Genomic DNA, 24,357 nt, shown 5'->3' with positions numbered 1-24,357 from the left:
TGTCTGCTGCCATGCAGCCAGGGCTCAGTGCCCATGGCCAGAACCCAGAGCTAGGGACAGGAACTGTGTGGCTGGAGCCAGGGATCAGAGCTGTGGGTCAGCGCCCAGGGCTAGTGCCTGCCTCCACACGGCCAGAGCCCGGAGCTAGGTGCCAGAGTCCAGGAGTGCGTAGCTGGAGCCAGGAGTCAGTGCTGCTGCTGTGTGGCTGGAGTCAGCGCTTGCTGCTGCACGGCCAGGGCCAGGGTTCGGCACCCGGGATCAGCTCCTGTCATGGCCGGAGCCCAGGAACAGAGCTGTGAGTCGGCGCCGGCTGCTGTGCAGCTGGGGCAAGGGATCAGCACCAGGGGCTAGGACTGTGTGGCTGGAGCCCAGGGCCAGCACCTGCCACTTCATGGCTGGAACTAGGGGGCCAGAGGTTGAATGAAACTCCATGGCCGGAGCCGGGGGTCAGCACCTACTGCCCTGTGGCCAGACCCAAGAGTTGGCGCCCAAAGCCACATGCTTGGAACCCGCTGCCCTAGGTTTGGGGGCTGGTGTCTGTGGCCAGCACCTGCTGCCATGCAGCTGAAACCAGGGGCTGGAGGTTGAAGCCTCGCAGCTGGAGTCCAGGGCCACATGGCCAGAGCTGGGGAAGGGGGGGCGGGTGGGTCAACACCCTCTGCCCCATGGTAGGACACTGGGGCTGTGTGGCCAGGTTCCTGAAGTCCCATCGCTGGAGTCTGCCACCCAATCCACCTCCCCCCAGTGTGGGTCAAGAAGTCATCTTTCTCCTGCAGTGTTGTGCCCCACCTCTCTCCAGAGGCGGTGCAGGGCAGTGCATCCAGAAGCAACAAGAAGGGAGTGGGAGGGGCCTATGCTTTGCCTATCCCCATCACCACCCAGGAGGCTGTCGTGGCCTCATGAAAAGCCTCTGGTGGCTACATAAAGCCACGGTGGCCACATTTTGAGAAATGTTGGACTAGTTCATATTTTCAATTGTATGTTTTGTTTGTTCTCTGCTTTGTACAGAGCCAGCACTAGAAAATGGTATTGCTGAAGTCGCCAGATGGTGGATGGGGCTGGGTGATTGTCCTTGTTTCCTTTTTTACTCAGTTCTTCTGTTATGGGTCTCCATTAGCAGTCGGAGTCTTATATCTAGAATGGCTGGATACTTTTGGAGAAGGGAAAGGAAAGACTGCTTGGATTGGATCCCTTGCGAGTGGAGTTGGATTGCTTGCCAGTAAGTCTAGGAGCAATATATGTTTGTAAATGACATGCTTTCTTCGTATTTTAATAGCTGTTAAATCAATCTATGCTTTTAAAATACACTAAATGATTAATTTAAGAATGGGAATCTAGAAAAGACTTCCATACTGTATTGTGTCTTAATCCAACATGGTTAATGGCATTATATTCATAACTACATTGTTGTGCATTAAAAAAGTAAAATGCAAAACAATACAATGTCAGTTTAACAAAAAGCAACCTGCCACTAATAATGTTGTTGTCCTAAGGATAAATCCAAAATAACTATTACTTTAGCAAACTAAAAATAGCTGAGAGAAACTGCTTCTGTGAAACTATGAATCCTAATTTATACTGTGAACAAAAAATAAGAGCTTGGGAGGGGCACAGCACTTTTATTTGTTGTTTTGCTGAAAGGAGAACAAATAACCGTTATCTTGATTTGTTGGATCACAAGGAGAGATCAATTAAAAAACTAGTCAGTCATTTTTCTAGCTTGAGATATGAAACCACCAGTTGAAGGAGGTCAAGGGTTCAATTCCACTTTCTTTACTCAAGGAAAAACTCTCACTGAAGTCGGAAAAGGCATATATAAATGACTGCAGTAACTTCAGTAATGGGGAGCCTTTCTTCAATAAGGAGTGCATCATCCCAAGAGGAATGGCTGGATCTTGTGTGATAGAATATTTTCTGGGATGGCTATAGGTGAAATAACAGTGGTGCTGTATGACTTTAATACTGAACACTGATTATAGAACTGTGTAACTGCTAGTTTTCACTATCTGAAGATTCATACATAGAAACTGATACTTTTGCATAATATATCCAAGACAAATCTTCATTATTTCCATCAGCAGATTCCACTTCATGCAAACAATCATATTTGTCTGTGACAGCAAAACTCTGAGCAAAGCCTCCTTTGCAAGAAAGAAGGAAGAAATAAGTTCTGTAACCACGTGTGATTATTTGTAATAAGGGTCTTGCACTTTCAGGGCTAGATCCATAAGTAGGATGTAGGCGTTGTAGTGCTTGATGTTATGGCTAATTTGTATTAGGTTAGGTACCCTGCTGCGTAGTAGAACTCCTAACATTAAGTTAGGTGCCCAAGCTCCCCATACCATGCCTTGGAAGAGTTAGGCCCTTAGAAAGGGATGAATAGAAGCCAGCATGCTGAGTGAGGAGCTGCCTAAACTAGCCTGAAAGAAAGGCTTAAGAGAAGAGATGTGGCCTAAATCTGGGTCAGAGGGAGGTACTTATCTCTACTTGGGATTCACAGCCATGAACCCTCTCCAGAAGTGAGGGACTGGCCTGGCTTATGCTCTTTGTATAGAGAGTAGAAGGAAGTGGCAGTGGTACTGTCTCTCCCCCGGCCCCTTTATTCAAGAGCCCCCTGGTCAGTGCATTCACCTAGATTATGGCAGAATAAGTTCAAATATTTTCTCTGTCTGATGTGGAGGTGAGAATTGTACCCAGGTCTCTGATCTCCTAGGAGAGTGCCCTGTTCACTGCGCTATAGGATATTAACGGGAAGGGCTCACCCAACCTCTCCTGGTGTTGAAGCTGTTCCACTTGTATAATAATGAAATATTTTGGGGGCCAGAGAGAGATAGTGAGAATGACTCTATAGCTCAGTGACTAGGCACTCACCGAGGTGGGGGAAGACCTAGATTTAAATCTCGGTTCCACATCAGGCACATAGGGATTTGAACTCCAATATCCCACACCCTGAGTGAGTGAGTGCTCTAACCCTATGGACTATTGGGTAAAAGAGGGGCCCCTCTACCTCCTTTCCCCATCTTTCATGTTAAGTGTGCTCAGAGCATGCCTACTGGATCCAGCCCTGCAGGCCAGCTAATCAGGGTAGGAGACACACTTAGCTTGTGAATCCTGCTGCGGTTTTGGTATGAGTTAAGTGCTGAGCAACTCAATGCTGTCAGGATTTAGGTGGCTGTGTCCCGGCCCAGTGGCAAAAATTTAGGCCTCTATGGGACTTTACCAGTGGAAACTTCAGGCGCTTTCAGACTTAGGTGGAAGCTGAGCATTGGTTTTGTGAATGCCAGAGGTGCTTAAATATTGGCCTTGGGTGTATTCAGCTTCTCCTGGGAGCTGCTCAGTGTGTTGAAGGATTGAGGCCTAAATGAAACCTCTGTGAGGGGAGTAAATGAGAGAGATGTTCTTTCTACCTTTACTTCAGTGATCAAAGCTCTGTGGCTCACAACCACCATCAGCCAAGCCCTCCTCTGTGAGAAAAGTCCCAACTTCCTTTTACATCTGTCTAATCCTTCCCTCCTTTCCTGCCAGCTATTAAACCCTTTAATCCCTCTACCTTGGTACAAAACAAATCACTAGTACTACCTTTTACAGAAAGTTAAAATTTCTGTGACATCATAAAATAAATGAGAAAGAGATCTTGTAATGCACTTTACCATTGAATAATCTAGTACTCTTTTAACATTTACTTCTTTAAAAAACCCAACCCCAACCCCTGTTTATTGGTATTCTGAGTGTGTTTACTCTTTTCAGAGCAGGAAGAGAATGCTGCCTGCTTAATGGCCTTTCTTATATTTTATACTTTCAACATATAATAATAAGAGCTTTACAAAGTGCAGTATTCACAAATATTTGATTGAAAACAAATTATTTACTGCAGTTTTCCAGAAATTGAAATCCCAGTGCCTTGGCATTTTCCATTGGTCATTCAGACTGCATATAAATATTTTCCAGAAAAGGCCACAACTTATAAAAAGGAAGAATTAGAATGCTCCTGAAGTGCTAAAGTGTCATGGCTTGCCGGGACAGAGCAGACTTACACTCATGTCTGTTGGGCATGATATTGGATGAGATGATTACTTTTGTAGTCTGAAAAATGGTAGTTTCTTGTATCCTATCAGGACCCGACAATAAACTCGTAATCAATTTTGATTAGGCAAAATGTTAAATCATTTGAATTGATGATTTAACAGAACACTAGAGGGTCAAATCTGTTCCTGGATTAAGCTGGCAAAAAATGGGCGGTCCTGGTATATATCTGAGGGCAAAATATAGCCCTTGGGTTGAAATTCAAGCTTCCTGCATCGTGTGACGACACTGGTGTTGTACAGGGAACTAAATAGCAGGAGAATGAAATTCACATCTATGCTTGTGAGTGTATGTGAACATGAGAGATGAATGTAATGGAACTGGAATACAATCACAATTTCTCGTGTCCCCTACATGGGTGCTCAGTACCTCTTCTTTCTCCCCAGTGCAAGGATCATACATGGCTTAAGCAGCACAGAAAACCTTGTATGGGCCCTGGGGTAAATGTCACTATTAATAAGGAGAAATGTTTAGTTCTGAATGTATTATCTTCATTAACTAGAAGTTCATTTAAAAGTTGCGCTTACCACTAGTAAGCTCATAAAAAGTTATGGCACTTAAATTGTATATTCATTTAAACAGTTTAATAATTTATAAATTATTCATTTAAGTAGTTTCAGTATATTAACACATTAGGGTTATACTTTCTATCTGACCACAGGCAGGCTTATTTTTTGTTATTTCTATAAACGGTTTTCAAAGCAACATCTTCAAGTGCCACTTTGCCCGCCCTTTTGCACTAAAATTTGGATATTACTTATGTTAATGACAAATTTCTCATTTAGTTACTATTTTAATGTGTTTTTGGTGTTCTTAACGTACCATACTGCTTGGGGACTTCCTCATTTATATAGCGAATGAGAACCAGGTTCTATTATCATTTACACTGGTGTAAATCTGGTGTAGCTCCATTGATGGCCATGAGATTATAGTACACCAGTGTAAATGAGATAAGAATGTGTACTCGTGTGTGTCTTTCAGATAGGCACAAGGAACAAGTATTTTTAAAGAGCAATATCCATATATTCTTTTTTTCTCATAGTTTCAGTGTTTTCAAAAATCTAAATTTCAGACCTACTGATTATGGTGAGTTTTAACTCCTTCACCTCAGTACAGAGGATCTGCCCAAGGCCCTGAACATTTCATGAGACTCATGTAAAGAGCTGAACTAGGAATCAAGTAGCACTTTGGACCTTGTGCAACACCCTCTTTATTGAGGTGAATTTCACATTAGCCTAGTTTCTGACTTGTGCCATCTCAACTATAATCCTGAAAACATCGTTAAGGCAATGTCTCATGTCAGTATAGTTAAAATAAGGAAGTCTTTCTTTCTGTGGCATCATTGCATAGCTTAGTCATAACCTCCCTTTTCATGCTCAGCTTAGAAATTGTGGGCAAGTCAAGAAAAGGATTTATAAAATCTTCTATATTTAAATATGACACTCAAGCCTTGCAATAAAGCTATTGTTAATTCTGTGGATGTTTATTTTTATAGCTGAAGGAAATGCAGAAGGAAATTACTCTTGTTTTTTTTAATTCACTTGACTGACAGGGATATAATATATTCATCTCAGTAAGGGAGGGGAAATATCATTTTTGCCCAGTTCTAGCAATTTAGCGTATTGTGAATGTCTGTTTGTTAAAAAACAAGAATTTTAATTATGTTCCTAAACTCCTCACCTCTGTTTTAAAGAAAATACTTTTTAAATTTTAATATTCACTTGGTATACAAACCAAAATTAAACCAGAACCATGCAATATACTAAAATAAACCAATCTCACTCCTCCCCCAAAACAAACAAAAAAACCCCACCCAATAGCTGAGCCTATGCAATGTTGCATCGGAGCATTTTATAGATAACATCACAGCATCCTGCAGTGCCAGAGACAGCTAGAATACTTTTTAAAAAAAAAAATGTGGAAGAGGAATAAGGAGGCTATGAAGTTGCTTTAAAAACCAATAAAAATTAAATTGAGGTAAACTTGTGTGGAATGCTCTTAGTGGTTTGAGGTATACACCATAACTTTACCATTGTGTTAGATTTCACATTAGATTTTTACAATTTTTATTTTGTAAAACATCTTTCAATGAGTACAGATTTAAGGTCAAATCTTGCATGTATACAGCTCCAACTGTAGTCAGTGGAAGCTACAAATGAACATCTGAGAACAGAACTTGGCCCAAATTTTTGTCATTTTTAAGATTAACAAATTCTTTTCAAATATTTTTTGAATGAAAAGTCTATTAATCAGTAACAAGTAGGTTGCTTTCCAGTGTGAAAGGGCTTCTGGGACTGATGTGCTTACCCAAGAGGAAGCATTTGGAAGTGTAGAGACCTGTTAGTTCCAGAGAAACATCTTAATATGCAAAAGTCTCACTAGAAATAAAAATGGCTTAACTTTTGCGTAAGCTGGCTAGATACCATGCTGGCATTGCATCCTCATTAAACAGGTTCAAGCAGGCATTAATTACTATGGTGGGTCAGATTGATTACTATCTTCATTAAAGAGAGATTTTTTTCCCCATTTTTTCTGATATCATTTCTGCCAGGGTGGATTTAATTAAATCAAATTGATTTAAATCATGATTTAAATCACTAGTCAGGAAGACTCAACTTAATGATGGATTTCTACATAAAAGTGCATTCTTGTTGGTTGTTATAACCTTAATACGTATTTTTCACAACTCAGAGATAGATGTAGGCTTCATTATTAGAAGCTACACGCTATACATTTTTAAAGTGGTTTATTTTGAAAACTTTTCAGATTAGTTTTACAGCTATATCAGAAAATGAATGATTGTTTGGTTATTTCATTTACCAAAGGTAACTGAAGCAGATATTTATGAAGTCACTGGGAGGTGAACTATCTCCAGTTCAACAGGTTAATCATTAATATTTGGAAGATTTTCTTGCCAGGCTGTATTAGTAGGAGAACATCACCAGACAGACATTTAAATTGTTTTATTTGATTAAAACAACAACATTATGTATTCTGGAATGTTTTTCTTCGACAGCAAACATATAATATTTTAACAAAACAAACATACGAATTTTGGAATTTAGTTAAACATTCAAGTTTTTTAAAATCAAGTTTTGTTTTTGTTAAAATTGTTTTTAATCAAAATAGTTAAATGAAATAGTTTTTAAAAAAAGTCAAAAATTAAATTGACTATGTCAGCCAGGTCAAAATGAGAAACTTAAAATATTGGCTTCTGTAGCTAACTCAGTCATTTTCACCTTCATTTTCCTGTTTGTTCATAATCTGGAAAAGAAAAACAAGTTTTCCTGCTTTTTCAGGTCCCAAACAATTTCACAATTTGGAATGAATTAGTCCAAGGAAGAAAATATTCTTTCTACACTCGCAGAAGAAGCTACTGCTCTTTAAAAAAGTGACATTATCACTTCAACAGTCTCTGAATCCAAGTGCTTAAGTGACTCCCCCAGTTCACTGGTGTGACTTTCTTTAAAACATCATCAGCAAACATATATTTATTGAGTGGTTCACCCTTAGCTCTGAAGTTTATTATAGTTGACATTATGGAGGGATGATTGCTGGATGTCCATGTCATAGCCAATTCCTCTTCTTCAGCAGTTAAGATTTGACCCTGGTACTGAGTATTGACAATATTTGCAAGAAAATGAGCTGGAAATAGTGCTTGTCCCATTAGTTTTTTTTTAATGCTTGTAATTTAACTCTGTCATTGCATATTTTTCTTTTTAAGATCTCACTCAGTTCCTTACAGGTTTCAATAGCATCAGCAATAAAACAGCTATTTCCCTGCATTTTGTTCAAGGCTACAGAAATAGGCTTCAGGGTACTCAGCATGTGTTCAACATTTCTCTTACGCCTGATGCTGAGAACTTTGGCTGTGACGGTGCCATCTATTTTTTTCACAATTTTGTTCACAAACTGTGGACTGTTTTGAGCACTGTGTCATGAACTGACAGTTTGTGATACAGTGCTCAAAACAGTCCACTACTGAGTTCCATCGCACATCTTGTGGGAGAGTTAGCTTGGTTCCTCCCACGTTTTTCAGAGCAGCTGCTGCAAAGTGGTTGTTACAGAAGTATTTTGCAATTTCAACATTAGCCTTTATTTCTAGAACACTGAAGTCTTTGGCTAAGAAGTGCTTCAAATGAGCACTGCAACCGTATGTTAGCTCCCTTCACTCGCTTCTAAATTTCTTTTCATCTTGGATACATTTGCAGCATTGTTTATGACCAAGCTGCGTACTAGACATTTGAATTTTTTTTCATAGTTTGTTATAGCTTTTACTGCTACTTCTTGTAAGTATTCTGCTGTGTGTGCATTTCCTGATATATTTTCTGTAATTTAGACGTTCCCTTCTTCTGTTGTCACACAAGCACATACAACAGGATCATTGTGGACATTGCTCCACTCATCAAGACTCAGTTTAACAATTTTATCCTCTAGATCTTTTGCACACTGCTCAATTTCTCTTTCATACACTTTATCCAGCAATTTGCCTGTGACATCTGCTCTGTTGGATGGACTGTATAATAGTTTTAATAACTGAAGCATGTTAAAGAAGTGTGGATTTTCAATCATACGGAAAGGAAAGTTTGTTGCATAAACAAACTGGGCAATTTTTTAATCCAATTACCTCTCTTTGTAATCTGCTGGTTCTTCCCACAAACTTATCTATGGTTGTTTCTGGATGATGGAGATTTTTCTTTTTCTTTTTGCTACAGGTGATGTATAGTGGCTATGTGACATACATGATGTGACTGAAACACTGTAATTTGTAGATAACTCTGAAACTGTAGAAAATGATGGTGATCTTGAAGGTGGATAGTCTTCAGAATCTTGTATGTTGAGGATGGATTCTCCTAAACAAAATAAGTCAATGTAGTTATTTAATTATTATTACCGTACTGCTCATTTAGGATTAGTCATTGCATTCACTGACACTCAGTACTACTTTAAAGGTGAAATTCTAAAAGGAAGATCTGCCTATTTCAGCTATTTATTTTTTATCATAACTGCATCTAAAATGATAGTACCATAGAGTAACAACTATATTTTTCTTCAAACATGAGAATTCAAGAATAGCTCAGAAGGAAGACAGGCAGTCCTTAAGAAAGAAGTATGAAATAAAAAAGTTTATCAACCTGAAGATCCTGCATAGTCAGACATGTTCCTTTCATCGTTTTAAATGCAGCTTCCTACTGAGGAGGAACACTTCTCATAATGTTGTTTCATTCAGGCAACCAGGCCTTGCATTTCTTTGTTGCACTGTTTGCATTTTGCACGCATGCCTGTCTTACCCACAGGAAAAGGAACTTCATTAAAATATTCCCAAACTGGGTCTCTTTTATGGCCTGCTGCAATTATAGGTTTTTCCTTCTAGTGAGAGAATGATATGGTAGATCTCAAATCAGTGAAGGCTTGTCAGGGTTCCCTGCCCACTCTGAACTTTAGGGTACAGATGTGGGGACCTGCATGAAGACCCTCTAAACTTACTTCTACCAGCTTAGGTTAAAAACTCCCCAAGGCGCAATTTCCCTCCTATACCTTGGATTAAATAATGCTGCCACCACCAAGTGATTTAAATAAACATTTAGGGAAGGCCACTTGGAGCCTTACCTTCCCCAAATATCCCTCCAAGCCCGCACACCCCCTTTCCTGGGGAGGCTTGAGAATAATATCCTCACCAATTGGTACAGGTGAACACAGCCCCAAACCCTTAGATCTTAAAACAATGAAAACTCAATCAGGTTCTTAAAAGAGAATTTTAATTAAAGAAAAGGTAAAAGAATTACTTCTGTAAAATCAGGATGGTAAGTACTTTACAGAATAACAAAAGATTCAAGAGGATCTCCCCTCTAGGCAAAACCTTAAAGTTACAAAACCAGGCATAAACCTCCCTCTTACACAAGGGAAAACACAAGTCAAAATAAAAGTAAACTAATGCATTTCCTTGCTAAATACTTACTAACTCTATAGGAGTCGGATTGCTTGCTTCCTTGATCTAACTGCAGCAAGCACACAGAACAGACAGACAAAGCCTACCCCCCCCCCCCGCCTATATCTGAAAGTATCTTGTCCCCTTATTGGTCCTTTTGGTCAGGTGTCAGCTAGGTTACTTAACCCTTTACAGCAGTGGTTCTCAAACTTTTGTACTGGTGACCCCTTTCACATAGCAAGCATCTGAGTGTGACCCCCCCCTTATAACTTGAAAACACTTTTTATATATTTAAGACCATTATAAATGCTGGAGGCAAAGCGGGGTTGGGGGTGGAGGCTGACAGCTCATGACCCCCCCATATAATAACCTCATGATCCCCTGAGGGGTCCCAACCCCCAGTTTGAGAACCCCTTCTTTACAGGTAAGAGGATTTTGTGCCTCTGGCCAGGAGGGACCCCACAGAACTGTATACAGAAAGGTGGTCACCCTTCCCTTTATATTCATGACAAGGCTAAGCTCAGAAAGACCTCAAGACTTCTGGAATATGCTGCTCAAACAGGTTCACTTTTGTTTCTACTGCCTGTCCCTCCCTTCTCACATTTATCCCCAGACAACTTCTCCTTGTCCAGATCTATTCCACCCCCAACAATCTTCTATTGAATTTTTGAAACTTTGCCCTTTTAGAGTAGGGTGACCACATGGCCCGATTTGGGGTCTTTTTCTTATATAGGCTCCTATTACCCCCCTGCCCCACCCCGTTCCGATTTTTCACACTTGCTGTCTGATCATCCTGTTTTAGAGAGAGGTAAGGGATTGACTCTGTGTACGCAAATTTGCAGAGGGACGATAGGGTTGAGGTCTGTTATTTCTCACCTCTATATATTATTTATTTGTTTGAAGACATTTTTGCTATTAACAAGCATGTTATCTCTGGAGACACAAATCTACCATTTGAGAACTGGAAAAGTAAGCATCTCTGATGGTATCCTCCAGACTGAGCACCGAGTGCCATTGGGTAGATAGGTTATTTAGGTTAATCTTTCTATACAGAAGCCCCTGGAACCCTATAAGATTGGGTCCCTAATCCATGAACTATTGGAACTCATTTACAAAACTTTTCTTAAACATTATATGACTACATTGTCTCATACTGTATAATTAGAATTTATAATTTCTATTCCACGATGAGATACATTATAGCTCAAAGATATCTTAATTAAAATGATCTTTACATAGGTTTTTACCTCAAAAACATTTTATCAAAAAAAATCCAATTTAAATAAAAAAATCAGATTTTTTAAATTTTTTTTATCATTGATTTTTATCCACCCTGATTTCTGCTAAATCATCACAAAGAAGAAATAGCAATTTGAAAAAATGAAGCGAGGGAGATGTTAGTACTGATGGTCTGCAAAGCAGGGTGAAGCCATGCTGCCTGTGAAGAAGAAGAATTGTCTAGGGACCCCTGGACTGAAGCATCTGCCTTGCAAATAATGTGTCTGCAGTGGTCAAAAGATCTAAGTAGTAGTGTTTTGTGAAGGTGGAACTTGATGGCCACATGGCTGCCTGGCAGATCTCTGATGTGGCTTTTTGCCTTAGAGTTAGCTATAGGTGATTTAAGGTCCTTAATAATTTGGATGGAAAGAATTAAAAAGTGAGGAACATTTTCTTATTTGTGTATGAGGCGGATATTTATAAATCTCCTGACATCAAGCTTATGCCAGAGATTGTCTTGCAGATGTTTAGCAAACGTGAGGAAGTAATTACGTCTTTACTGAAGGAAGGAGTTTGAATTATTTTATTTTGGTGAAGGCCGCTGTGTGATTCTTCCATGGAGAGTATTGTTATCTCTGAAACTCTCCTGTCAAAGATAATGGCTACCAGAAATCAAATTTTTATTGACAGAAAGTAAATATCTTCTGTGCAAGGCTTTGAAGATAGAAAAGGAAGAAACCCATAAAAACCAAGTTTAAATCCCATTCCAGAAAGATAGATAATCTAGGAGATTGACCTGTTTAACTGCTTTCTGATATGTGAGAATTTGGGAATATGAAGTATTACAAGATTCAGCATATAAATTCAGAACACTCCTGAAAAATGGACCTTTAAGGAATAGGCTCCTAAACCTAGGGCCACAGCATCTTTCAGAAATTGTAGAATATTTGACATGTCTGTATCTTCAGGCTTCACTTTCTTTTCCTGTACTAAGTTTTTGAGATAAATAATTTCCTGGAAGCCTATAGTATTTGAATTATTTTTAGAGAATATCATGCTTCTATTAGAATATCCTTGTTCAAGATCCCATGAAGTTAGAATTAAAGGTATTGGGTCCTTTGAGACAGGATGTCAATTTACTGGGAGAGAGAGAGAGAAACATTCTGAGCTATGGAGGTCAATATGAGGTCTGAGTAGAGTAACTGTCAGTTTTATTTTTGGACCCTCTTTTGAGTGAGGGGTGGCAGAAGGAATTTATACAAAAGTTATGTCTCCCAATGTAAGCATCTGTTTTCAGCAAGAGCCTTGGAGTCTCTTTTAAATAGCTATTCTGGCATTCCTTCTGCTGGTAAATAGGTTCATCAATGTATTGATAATGCAGCTGTGGATTTTTTTCTTCAGGAGTGGGGAGGAAGGGGCAACAATGGTCTCTGTTCCTCCACCAACCCATTGGTTTTGTTCCTCAGCTTCAACCCAGCGGGCAGGTTGGATGTGGCTCTTTCTGGACCCTATCAAAGCTGCTCATGATGGGGTCCAAAGGAGATTACAGATTATGAGAGAGTAGTATGAGGCAGCACTTTGCACAGCGTTGCATGGTTTGACTGCTTGCTGGCATGGGAGCAAAGGGCCAAGCTTACTGCTTCAACTCTGATCTCCTGCCTCGTACTTTGTTGAATTACCACTGACCCACCAAGCCATATCGGGAAGTTTTGTAAGAAGGATGTTTTGGAATTTGGAGATTCCCTTCATAAAAAGAGGAGGAAGGAAAAGGAAGTGCTGTTTCTCTTGTTCACAGTATACTGACCAAGAACTAGAGAATGAAAAAGTGCAGATTCCTCTGCTCAATGGAATTGTTATCACTGCCTAATGTTTTTAGTGTAGCAGAACTTCTTATGTAACACACAGACATCCTGTGTAGTTTTGTTTTTAAATCTTGTGGTTTTAAGAAACATGCCAATTTTAATTTGCCAGTCTAGTGATTAATTTCAAGAATCACCAGCAACCTAACACTTCAAGCACTTGCCCTCACTAATTGCACTGCAGAACTTCCATCCTCACAATATGCTGATTATTGCCTTTCCCCTTGACAAGCAGCTAGGTTGAACTTCCAACTGGCTTCCTTACCTCTTCTAAAATCAAAATAACCAGCCTCAGGACCGGCGCTAGGGTTTTGAGTGCCCTAGGCGGACGGCAATGTCGCCGCCCCGCGCGCTGGTCCCGCGGCTCGGGTGGAGCTGCCACAGTGGTGCCTGCGAGCGGTCCACCGTCCGCAGGCACCACTGCGGCAGCTCCACAGGAGCTGCCTGCTGCCCCCTCCGGCGGTGCCCTGACCCAGGGGGCTCCTGGGCTGCCGCCGTGGCGGCCTGACCCAGGGTCAGAGTGCAGCCGTGGCAGCTGGCAGCCCGGGGTTTCCCTGGGTCAGGGGACCCCTTGGGCTGCTGGCTGCCGTGGCGGTACCCTGACCCAGGGGACACCCTGGGCTGCCGGCTGCCGCAGCAGCACCCTGACCCAGGGGACACCCTGGGCTGCCGGCTGCCGCGGCGGCGCCCTGACCCAGGGGACACCCTGGGCTGCTGGCTGCCGCGGCGGCACCCTGACCCAGGGGACACCCTGGGCTGCCGGCTGCCGCGGCGGCGCCCTGACCCAGGGGACGCCTGGGCTGCTGGCTGCCGCAGCGCGCCCTGACCCAGGGGACACCCTGGGATGCTGGCTGCTGTGACGGCGCCCTGACCGAGGGTTAGAGCGCCTCCGCGGCAGCCGGCAGCCCGGGGTTTCCCTGGGCCAGGGGACCCTTTGGGCTGCCATGGCGGCGCCCTGACCCAGGGGACACCCTGGGCTTCTGGCTCCCGCTGCTAGCTCAGACTCCCTTTCTGTTCTAGCAGCAGGGCTGCTCAACCATTTAAAAAAAATTCGGGGGTGCTTTTCGGCACCCCCAAATCTGGGCGCCCTAGGCAACCGCCTAGTTTGCCTAAATGGTTGCACCGGCCCTGACCAGCCTCCACAATCAAACTTCTGGTTTCTTCCACTAATTCTTTCTTATCCCTTGCCTGGATAGAGCCCTGCTGTAAACCACGTTGAAGAGTCCTACAACTAACAACTTCTTTAGAAGCAAAAGCTCTGACCTGCCTTTCACTTGACCTATGGTTCCCTTCTGCTGCCAGCTCTGTACTCCATCCCAGCCTGCTTCCCAGAACTGCTTGTGCGTGTGCCAGGACCGCTGCTAATCGTACTAAGTTCCCACCTTCACTAATTCACATCTGCTGTTTACCTTATGTTACCCACCTTGCCTTAATGCCCATCTTCTGGAAATTCCTCATGTTTCCCCTTAACATAAGCATGACCAACTTGACAAATGTCATCTAGTACAGTAGTAATCTACCATACTGCCATCTTCTATATAGTACTTCTAGAGAATTGCAATTAGATATGGGCCAGATCCAAATATCTTTTAACTCTGAGGTTTGATCTTCTCAAATGGCAATTGGCTCTAAAACTTGCCAGCCTAAAAACCTAGTTCTGAAGACTTCAAAACTTCGGAATTTCAGATATGAGTTTGAATTTTGCAGCTCAAGGCCGTTGCTAGTTACAAGTATTATTACTCTGGTAAGCTTATGATCACACATGCAGGTTCTTTTTATTGCTTTTAATATATTTTCTTTGAAATGCTGTCACCTTAAGAATAAATGTGCTGTCTTAGAAAGAGCTGTGTGGTAACTTACAACTATGGGGAATTAACCTGCTTGTAGCCTCTGATGAGAAAGCAAAGCACAGTCTAGCTTGCTGGTGAACTCCATTCAGCAGGGAACTGTGCTGCCTGGATAAACCCTGGTCAGGGAGAGATGGGTGTTTCTACCCAAGAAAGGTGACAGCTGAGAAATCAGGAGCTTACAGTGGTTGCCCTTGCTGGGCCATAGAAGGGAAAGGCCAGTGCAATTTCCCTGAACTGTGCCAGTTCCTACCTCTTATTTTCTTTAAAAAAAAGCTCTGTTCCATAGCCTCCTCTTTTACATGAAAGATGAGGGAGATGTGTGGGAAAAGGAGGCTTATTTAGTGGGACTTACTAGAGGTGTATGGTGATGCCACTAGGAATTATTTCAGATACTTGCATATAACTCTGTTTGCATTCTGTATTTCCCTGCCTGTAACAGACAGCAGCTTACTCATGTATCTGATTTTTAACACCCTCTACTTTAATGTTCTACTTACTATATTATTTTTGAAATTAATTAAAAAGAGCTCCTCTATGCTTCATGATCACCGTCCTAGACTAATTCAGCTACAATGCACCACAGCTATGGTCTACACTAAAAATCCCTCATGTTATGCCAGTTTTAAAATAAACATCAGAAAAGCTTTTTACAACAATCTCTTATCAAAATAGTTTATTTGTAGTCAGTCTTTCATTTCCTGAAAGATTTGGAGGAAAGGTAATTTACAGTAGATGTTTTCTTAGGGTATGTCTACAATACGGGATTATTCTGATTTTACATAAACCGGTTTTGTAAAACAGATTGTATAAAGTTGAGTGCACGCAGCCACACTAAGCACATTAATTTGGTGGTGTGCGTCCATGTACCGAGGCTAGCGTTGATTTCTGGAGTGTTGCACTGTGAGTAGCTATCCCATAGTTCCCGCAGTCTCCCTCGTCCACTGGAATTCTGGGTTGAGATCCCAATGCATGATGGGGCAAAAACAGTGTCGTGGGTGATTCTGGGTAAATGTCATCCCTCAATCCTTCCTCCATTAAAGCAACGGCAGACGATCATTTCACGCCCTTTTCCCCTGCATGGCCCTGGCAGACGCCATAGCATGGCAACCATGGAGCCTGTTTTGCCTTTTGTCACTGTCACCGTATGTGTACTGGATGCTGCTGACAGAGGTGATACTGCAGTGCTACACAGCAGCATTCATTTGCCTTTGCAAGGTAGCAGAGATGTTTATCATCCTTATTGCACCGTATGCCATTGTAAATTGGCGGTGAAATGATGATTATCAGTCATTTTTAACCGTTTGAATTTGGAAATTGGCGATGACGGTTATCTATCCTTTTGTACCATCTGTTGCTGTCATGGGTGCTCCTGGCTGGCCTCGCTGAGGTCGGCTGGGGGCGCATAGACAAAAATGGGAATAACTCCCCTGGTCATTCCCTTCTTTATGTTTTGTCTAAAAATAGAGTCAGTCCTGCCTGGAATATGGGGCAAGTGTACTGGAGTACCAGAGAGCGCAGCCGCTCTGTGTTAGATCCCGCAGAAATGATGAGCTGCATGCCATTCTAGGGGGTGCCCCTGCAACAACCTCACCCGTTGCTTCCCTCCTTCCCCAACCCTCCTGGGCTACCGTGGCAGTGTCCCCCCATTTGTGTGATGAAGTAATAAAGAATGCAGTAATAAGAAACACTGAGGTTTTAGTGAGATAAAATGACTAGGGGGAGACAGACTCCAGCTGCTATGATAGTCCAGGCAGGACATTAAATGGTGTGGGGGAGAGGAGCCCAGCCTCCCGCTGCTATGATAGTCCAGGCAGTACTGAATCTTTTCTTTAGACATGAAGGGGGGGGCTGATGGAGCTCAGCCCCCAGTTGCTATGGTGAAGACGGTTACCAGCCGTTCTGTACCATCTGCTGGGAATGACCGGGAGTCATTCCTATTTTTACCCACGCGCCCCCGGCTGACCTCACCTGAGGCCAGCCAGGAGGACTCATGGGTTGATGATGACGATGGATACCAGTCATTTTGCACCATCTACCACCGGGAAGGGGATGCTGGTGTTCAGCACTGCAGCACCCCGTCTACCAGCAGCATGCAGTAGACATAGGGTGACATTGAAAAAAGGTGAGAAACAATTTTTTTCCCTTTTCTTTTGGGGCCGGGGGAAGGGTGTAAATTGATGACATACACCCTGAAACACCCTGGAAAATGTTTTTGACCCTTCAGGCATTGGGAGCTCAGCCAAGAATGCAAATGCTTTTCGGAGACTGTGTGGACTGTGGGATAGCTGGAGTCCTCAGTATCCCCTCCCTCCCTCCATGAGCATCCATTTGATTCTTTGGCTTTTCGTTACGCTTGTCACGTGGCACTGTGCTGAGTCCCTGCTGTGGACTCTGTCTATCATAGCCTGGAGATTTTTTCAAATGCTTTGTCATTTCGTCTTCTGTAACGGAGCTCAGATAGAACAGATTTGTCCTCCCATACAGCTATCAGATCCAGTATCTCTAGTACGGTCCATGCTAGAGCTCTTTTTGGATTTGGGACTGCATGGCCACCCATGCTGATCAGTGCTCCACGCTGGGCAAACAGGAAATTAAATTCAAAAGTTCGCGGGGTGTTTCCTGTGTATCTGGCCAGTGCATCCAAGTTCAGATTGCTTTCCAGAGCAGTCACAATGGTGCACTGTGGGATAGTGCCCGGAGGCCAATACCATTGATTTGCGGCCACACTAACCCTAATCCGACATGTCAATACCGATTTCGGCGCTACTCCTCTTGTCAGGGAAGAGTACAGAAACCAGTTTAAAGAGTCCTTTATATAGATATAAAGGACATCGTTGTGTGGATGGGTGTAGGGTTAAATCAATTTAACACTGCTAAATTCGGTTTAAACGCGTAGTGTAGACCAGGCCTTAGTGTAAGCATCAGATGGCACTGTTGCTACGAATGTAAGGAAAAATTAATAATAGAGAGACAAGCTGAGATAATATCTTTTACTGGAACAACTTCTGTTGGTGAAAGAGACAAGCCATTCAGGACCCGAAGAAGAGCTCTGTGTAGCATGAAAGCTTGTCTCTAATATCCTGGGACCAACATGGCTACAACAACATTGCAAAAAAACCCAAACAAACGAGCTTGAAGTTTTTAAATGTTATCCTATGTTGTTTTATGATTCTAGCACCAGGTTTTTCTAAAATATCATTAAAGATGTAAAATAGAATGTTCATATTTTTCCAGTATCATTCAGTACTGTTTGAGTGAAACTTGTAAAGAATGTATAATACATGCAAGTGCAATGTGACGTTGTAGGTTTATGATGTATTGTATTGAAGACTATAATACCTGATACTGAACAATTTTTAAGAACTACACCAAATATATTATTGGAAAAATACCTTTGAGTTCTTTTTTACTGGGACTGATATTTAAAAGCTATTTTCTTTCTTCTCTTCTGTCCCCTTCGCTGTAGGTCCTGTCTGTAGTGCATGTGTATCTTCTTTTGGAGCAAGACCTATGACAATCTTCAGTGGGTTTATGGTGGCTGGGGGCCTGATGATGAGCAGTTTTGCACCGAATATATATTTTCTGTTTTTTTCATATGGAATTATTGTTGGTAAGAAATGTCACTGTTGTTCATATTGAGACTAATCATTCAGAAAATGAATGCTGAATTTGTATAAAGGTTGTTATTTTCAGAATCAGGACCAGATTCTGTAAATGTTGACTCATGCAAGCAGTTCTTACTTTAGGGCTATGTGTGGGCACGGGGGTCTGCTGCACATTTGCAGTTGCAGGATTGGGGCCTTAGTTATCAAGGAATAGAGAACTTTTTATTTAAGAATTAATGGATTGTGTTACAATAGTGTCAAATACAAGAAGCATGAAAGCTTTTGAAGTTTCCTCAGAAGATTAGTCTCAAAACTAACGTATTACCTTTCCTACATATTGTTGATTGGTAATGGAAGAAGGCTGAGATTGTCTATTACCCTACTTTCTTTAAGTTCTTTCCCATAGCTGTGACATTGTAAATTTATAAGAATAAAAGCTTATAAGGAATCATGTAGTAGAAGGAATAGTTGTTCATTAATTTTAGTTAACAAACCAGAAATCATTAGGAAATAAGTGAATAGTTACCTTACGTTTTCTTCATGTAACTGAATTGAAGTTACACTGATAACATGAAATTGCAGTATTCTAACTAGCTAGCAACCAGCCACTGTGTTTGAAATAGTCCGATGTAGAGTAAAACAAAGGAAGGAAGCATTCCTGTTTAATAATGGTTGGATTAGTATTGTAATCTTAAACTATCTGGCATACAATTAGCCATCCCAGTAATTTGTGAAATCCGTCATTATAGCTGTTTGGATGGAAGCCAATGAAGAAGTAGTAATTGGTAGAGTATGTGATTCATATGGAAAACAGGAAGATTAATACTGAAGTTTCACATTTAGGCTCCTTTTATTGTAATAGTCTTGAAAAATGACTTTATTGTTTAAAAAATGGCAGAAGTAGCTTTAGACAGTCTGGCTATGTACATCCAAAATTAAGGTAGCTGTGATATAGACTAAGAAAACATACAAAGAGCATTATTGGTCTTTGCAATTTGTTGGATCCGGAGGTACAGACGAAACGAAATTTATGTCATGTGATTAAAAAGTATTGCTTGTGCTTTGAAAGTAAGTCTTTAAAATTCAGAAGTCTGGTGGTGATTTGTTTTTTGTTTCTGTTTTTAAATCTGGAGAGAAAGATAAATTCATATTTATACAAATGTATCTGAGGTAAGGAAAAACAAACAATAAAGGTAACTTGAGGGAAACAAGAATGTAGACCTAAGATTGTTTTTATAGGTTGATCCTTCACATCCAATCTTTAATTATATTCATTAATGATACTGCTCTACATGTTTTAATTGAATGTTGTCAAGTATTAGCTAGTTCTTGAATTTTCCAAAAAAAGGTAAACTATATATAAAGTTATACAAGGTGCCTTCTGCTTTGATAAACTTCTTATATTTGTTAGGGCTTGGCTGTGGCTTATTATATACAGCAACAGTAACCATCACCTGTCAGTATTTTGATAAACGCAGAGGCCTTGCACTTGGTTTGATTTCAACAGGTATGTTTTTAAAATATTACAAATCTCTAGTTTATAAATTATTTGTCCTAAACTGCTTACTGCTGATCTTAGTGACTAATGAAGAATCAGAAAGGATTAGTCAAAAATATCTTTAACAAAGCCAAAATTTGGGTCAGTAGTTGTTAGTAGTCTATATAGCTGTGAATGGTAGTGCAAAATAACAGAAATGATGTGCTAGTATAAAATGTAACCCTTTGTTTATCATTAGAATTGCTGTTTATATAAGCTTATTAGGGGACAATTAGCAAAGCTGTAGTTTAAATGAAATTTTTCTAGACATTGTTGGTTTTCACTTTTAAAAGGACACTAAAAAGTTTAATGTTTGGGGTTTTTTTTATTTATTTTTAAATAAAAAACTTGAAGTCAACAACCCAAACCAAGCTACTTAAATATGTGCATGGGAGAAATCCACGAAGTGTGGATATCTTGAGATAGTTTAGCTCAGCCTCCTTCACAGCCCTGTTCCATCCATCCTCTGGTCTCCTGGAATTGTCCATCATCCTTGCATATAAGAGGTTTAGACTGAGTAGGCCAGCATGGGAGTAGGCAGAGCAGGGTGTAGTTGAGAGTGCACATTGTCTGACCTCTGGCCCTGTGGGTTGTGTTATCTTTTTCTCTGAGTCCCCTTCTGGAGCAGTTTTGACCAGGTGTGGAGTCCTGCAGCATAGAGTCCAAATACTATCCCATCCCAGTGTCTTACTGTGAGAGGGCATGATCTGATCCATACTATTTTTTAATTTTGTTAAAGTTGTGGTTGTTTTTGGTGGTCATGTCATGTGTGGAAGACAGAATAATTCTGTGGATTTTCCTTCTAAGTAAGCACATTCATTCTTAAGGTAAAAACATTACAGAGAAACCTATTAAACCAAGAAAAGAACCTACATATATGATAAAGTTTACCAGAGGTCACCCTCCGCTCCAGCCTAGGGCTCTGGTAGGTTTTTTTCCCTCAAAACCCATAACTGGGTTTTCTGCATGGTTACAGGTTCATATTTGTCTTAAATCCAGAACTAGCACAATGGCTGTCCAGAGCAGCCATTTCTTTATAGAGCTCGGGCTTTGGCCATGGCCTTCTGTAACAGGTAATCAGCAGACAAAGACTCTCTTTGTGGTAATTTATTTGCATAGTGGGAATTGGATAATGTTCATTAACCTCTTCCTAGGGATTTGCCAGGAAGTCCACTTAACACTTATTGTCCTAAAAGTCCATACTTGTCCATACATTTTCACTATATACCTTATAATTTCCAGATTTTGTATCATTCATACAATCCCAGCCCATGATAATACATATACTTAATATAATAGAGCAATTTCCTTGAAAGACCTTATCTCTCAGTTATATTTCACAGTCTTTTTAATATTAAAGCTTGCTATTGGAGAGCTGAGGTAACCACATGAAATAACTTACACTCATCTTATTTCCTTTTCTAGGTTCAAGTGTTGGACTTTTTATATATGCAGCATTACAAAGAGAACTCATTGAGCTATATGGACTAGATGGATGTTTGCTAATAGTTGGTGCATTATCTCTAAATATACTAGCATGTGGCAGTCTAATGAGACCTTTGGAGTTCTCTGAGTCCCCTTTGCCAGAAAAATCATGCCTAGAAAAAGTTCCAGATCAATACTTGATTTACTATGAGAAGGAAAATGTTGAAGAAAATACAAGCATCCTAGAAAAGGGCTACAATGAAGAAAAATATGTGAATAATATGTCCAGTCATGATTGCAAACAGGACAGTATTTTAAATAAGAATGGATTAATATCAATACATGCAAAAGAGACAGACACTTATAAACAGAAGGTTGTAGAACAAACATACTTTTGCAAACAGCTTGCCAAGAAGAAATGGCAACTGTATTTAAACTACTGGGAAGAAACATTGTTTCTTTTTAAAAACAAAGTATTCTTGTCACTTTTTATTGCCATTTTACTTTTTGACATTGGTGGATTTCCTCCTTTACTGCTTATGGAAGATGTAGCAAGAAGTTCAAACATTAGTGAAGAAGAATATGTTATGCCTCTTATCTCTATTATAGGGATTATGACTGCAGTTGGTAAACTTGTTTTAGGAGTACTGGCAGATTTTAAATGGATTAATACTTTATACCTATATGTAATTACCTTAATAATGACTGGCGTGGCTTTGGTTGCAATTCCATTTGCCAAAAGTTACATTATGTTGGCAATACTTTCTGGAATTTTAGGTTTTCTCACTGGGAACTGGTCAATTTTTCCATATGTAACCACAAAGACTGTGGGAATTGAGAAACTGGCACATGCATATGGGATATTAATGTTCTTCGCTGGACTTGGAAATAGCCTTGGACCACCAATTGTTGGTAAGATATTGGGTTAAGTGATGTCAAATTCTAATTGTTATAGATTCCGTTCAGTACCAAATTAAATAAATTCACACTGAAGTCTGTTCTACTTAGTTGTGATGATAGTAGAATGATGAAATTAAAATATTTAGAAAGTATCAGAGGGGTAGCCATGTTAGTTTGGATCTGTAAAAGCAGCGAAGAGTCCTGTGGCACCTTATAGGCTAACAGATGTTTTGGAGCATGAGCTTTCATGGGTGAATACCCACTTCGTTGGATGCATGCGACAAAGTGGGTATTCACCCACAAAAGCTCATACTCCAAAATGTCTGTTAGTCTATAAGGTGCCACAGGATTCTTTGCTGCAAATATTTAGAAAGTTACAACACATTTCTTTATAGCTGACCAGACTAATGTAAGGGGAATATAAACATGATGAAATATTACATGTTGTGCTAAACAGTTTTTAGATTACATTTGTTAGTTTTGCATGTTGTAACATTACAACATTATGTACTAAACCATACATTTTGTTGTGAATTCAAATATGATGATTCTCAATACATTTCTGCTGTATGTTCAGCAATTGTATATCATTGATCTCACTTTTTTTCTTTTTCTTTTCAGGTTGGTTTTATGACTGGGCACAGACATATGACATTGCTTTCTGCTTTAGTGGACTTTGTGTTCTGCTGGGTGGACTTCTTCTGTTGGTAGCAGCTCTGCCATGCTGGGACAACTGTAATAATCAGAGTGCAAAGCCACCTCCAAATACTTACTCCTACACAGTTGCATCTAGTATTTAAATGGCAGCTGGAAAACACTTCAATGCCTTTTTATACTATGTACTATATAGCAAAATGTTTTAGTAATTTTTCCACTTATTTATGAAATACAAAAATCCTTTTACAAATAGAAAAAAATCCAATGATGCTTGACATTCATTTTTTTAAGAATGGTCTTGCTTTGTCTACTGTAGACTGTGGGTTTGTCTACACTACAATAAGAAACCTGTAGCACCGAGTCTCAGAGCCTGGGTCAGCTGACTTGAGCTGGGGGCATGGGGTATAAAATTGCAGTATAGATATTTTGGGAGTGGGCCTGAGCCTGGGCTCTGAGAGCCACCCCCATCATTGGGTTTCAGAGCCTGGGCTTCAGTCTGAGCCTGAATGTGTGTCTACATTGCAAATTACAGACCTTCTGCCCAAGCCCCATAAACCTGAGTCAGTTAGCCCAGGCCAGCCACAGCTGTGCCAAGGCTCTCCTATTGCAGTGTAGCTGTACTCCATGTGTTCAGCCTCCATCTACTGTAACTTCTTTTCACCCAGTAATGGGGATATTCTGCTGTATTATCAGCTGTATTTTTTTGTTGTTTTTATGGAAAAAAAGATCTTGTGCTGTAGCAATTTGGAATATATTAGAAGGCCCTTTTCTTAATGGAAAGGATGGCACTAATGTCTCCCTTCAGAGGTTTCCAATAGTTGTACAATGAGAGGCTTGAAAAAAATACCTTATCACCTAGAATGCAATACATTGATGAGGTGCTTATATCATGGTAAGGTAAATGTTTCCTTTTTTAAGGTTCCCTGCTTTATTGTAAAGTATTCTAATGAGGAAAAACCTCTATTGTATAACTGAAGTAAACATTATGGTAAAACTTATCATTTTGCATACCACTGCAAACTAAGATGCTAAGCTCCAAATATTTTGCTGCACACTTTTTGAAGTTTGTTTAAAAACTGTTGAACCAAAATCTTTCAAACCAAGGAATAAATATGATTTTTGAAATCACCTTAAACTCTGACTCAGGCCTGGTCTACACTATGCGTTTAAACCAAATTTAGCAGTGCTAAACTGATTTAACCCTGCACCCGTCCACACAACGAGGCCCTTTATATCGATTAAAGGGCTCTTTAAACCGGTTTCTGTACTCCTCCCCGACGAGAGGAGTAGCGCT

At 40.5% G+C, this 24,357-nt stretch overlaps 2 protein-coding genes across 4 annotated transcripts in view; both read left to right on the top strand.

Annotated features, from left to right (window-relative positions):
- SLC16A9 (solute carrier family 16 member 9) overlaps positions 1-24,186 on the top strand; it is a 35,079-nt gene extending 10,893 nt beyond the window's left edge. For 2 of the 3 annotated variants that reach the window (XM_032768869.2, XM_032768870.2), the window contains exons 3-7: positions 1,009-1,219; positions 18,406-18,549; positions 19,956-20,051; positions 21,507-22,418; positions 23,028-24,186. In XM_032768869.2, the coding sequence (XP_032624760.1) occupies positions 1,024-1,219; positions 18,406-18,549; positions 19,956-20,051; positions 21,507-22,418; positions 23,028-23,206 (1,527 nt within the window). In that variant the 5' untranslated portion in view covers positions 1,009-1,023 and the 3' untranslated portion in view covers positions 23,207-24,186. The remainder of the gene's footprint in view (positions 1-1,008; positions 1,220-18,405; positions 18,550-19,955; positions 20,052-21,506; positions 22,419-23,027) is intronic. The other variant, XM_032768873.2, reaches the window with a different exon arrangement.
- The window catches only part of ANK3 (ankyrin 3), a 548,067-nt gene that overhangs the window by 483,665 nt on the left and 40,045 nt on the right, over positions 1-24,357 (top strand). The window lies entirely within an intron of this gene.

This window comes from Chelonoidis abingdonii, chromosome 15, assembly GCF_003597395.2.
Source record: "Chelonoidis abingdonii isolate Lonesome George chromosome 15, CheloAbing_2.0, whole genome shotgun sequence".
Lineage (NCBI taxonomy): Eukaryota > Metazoa > Chordata > Testudines > Testudinidae > Chelonoidis > Chelonoidis abingdonii.
This window is presented reverse-complemented; position numbering and strand designations above follow the sequence as displayed.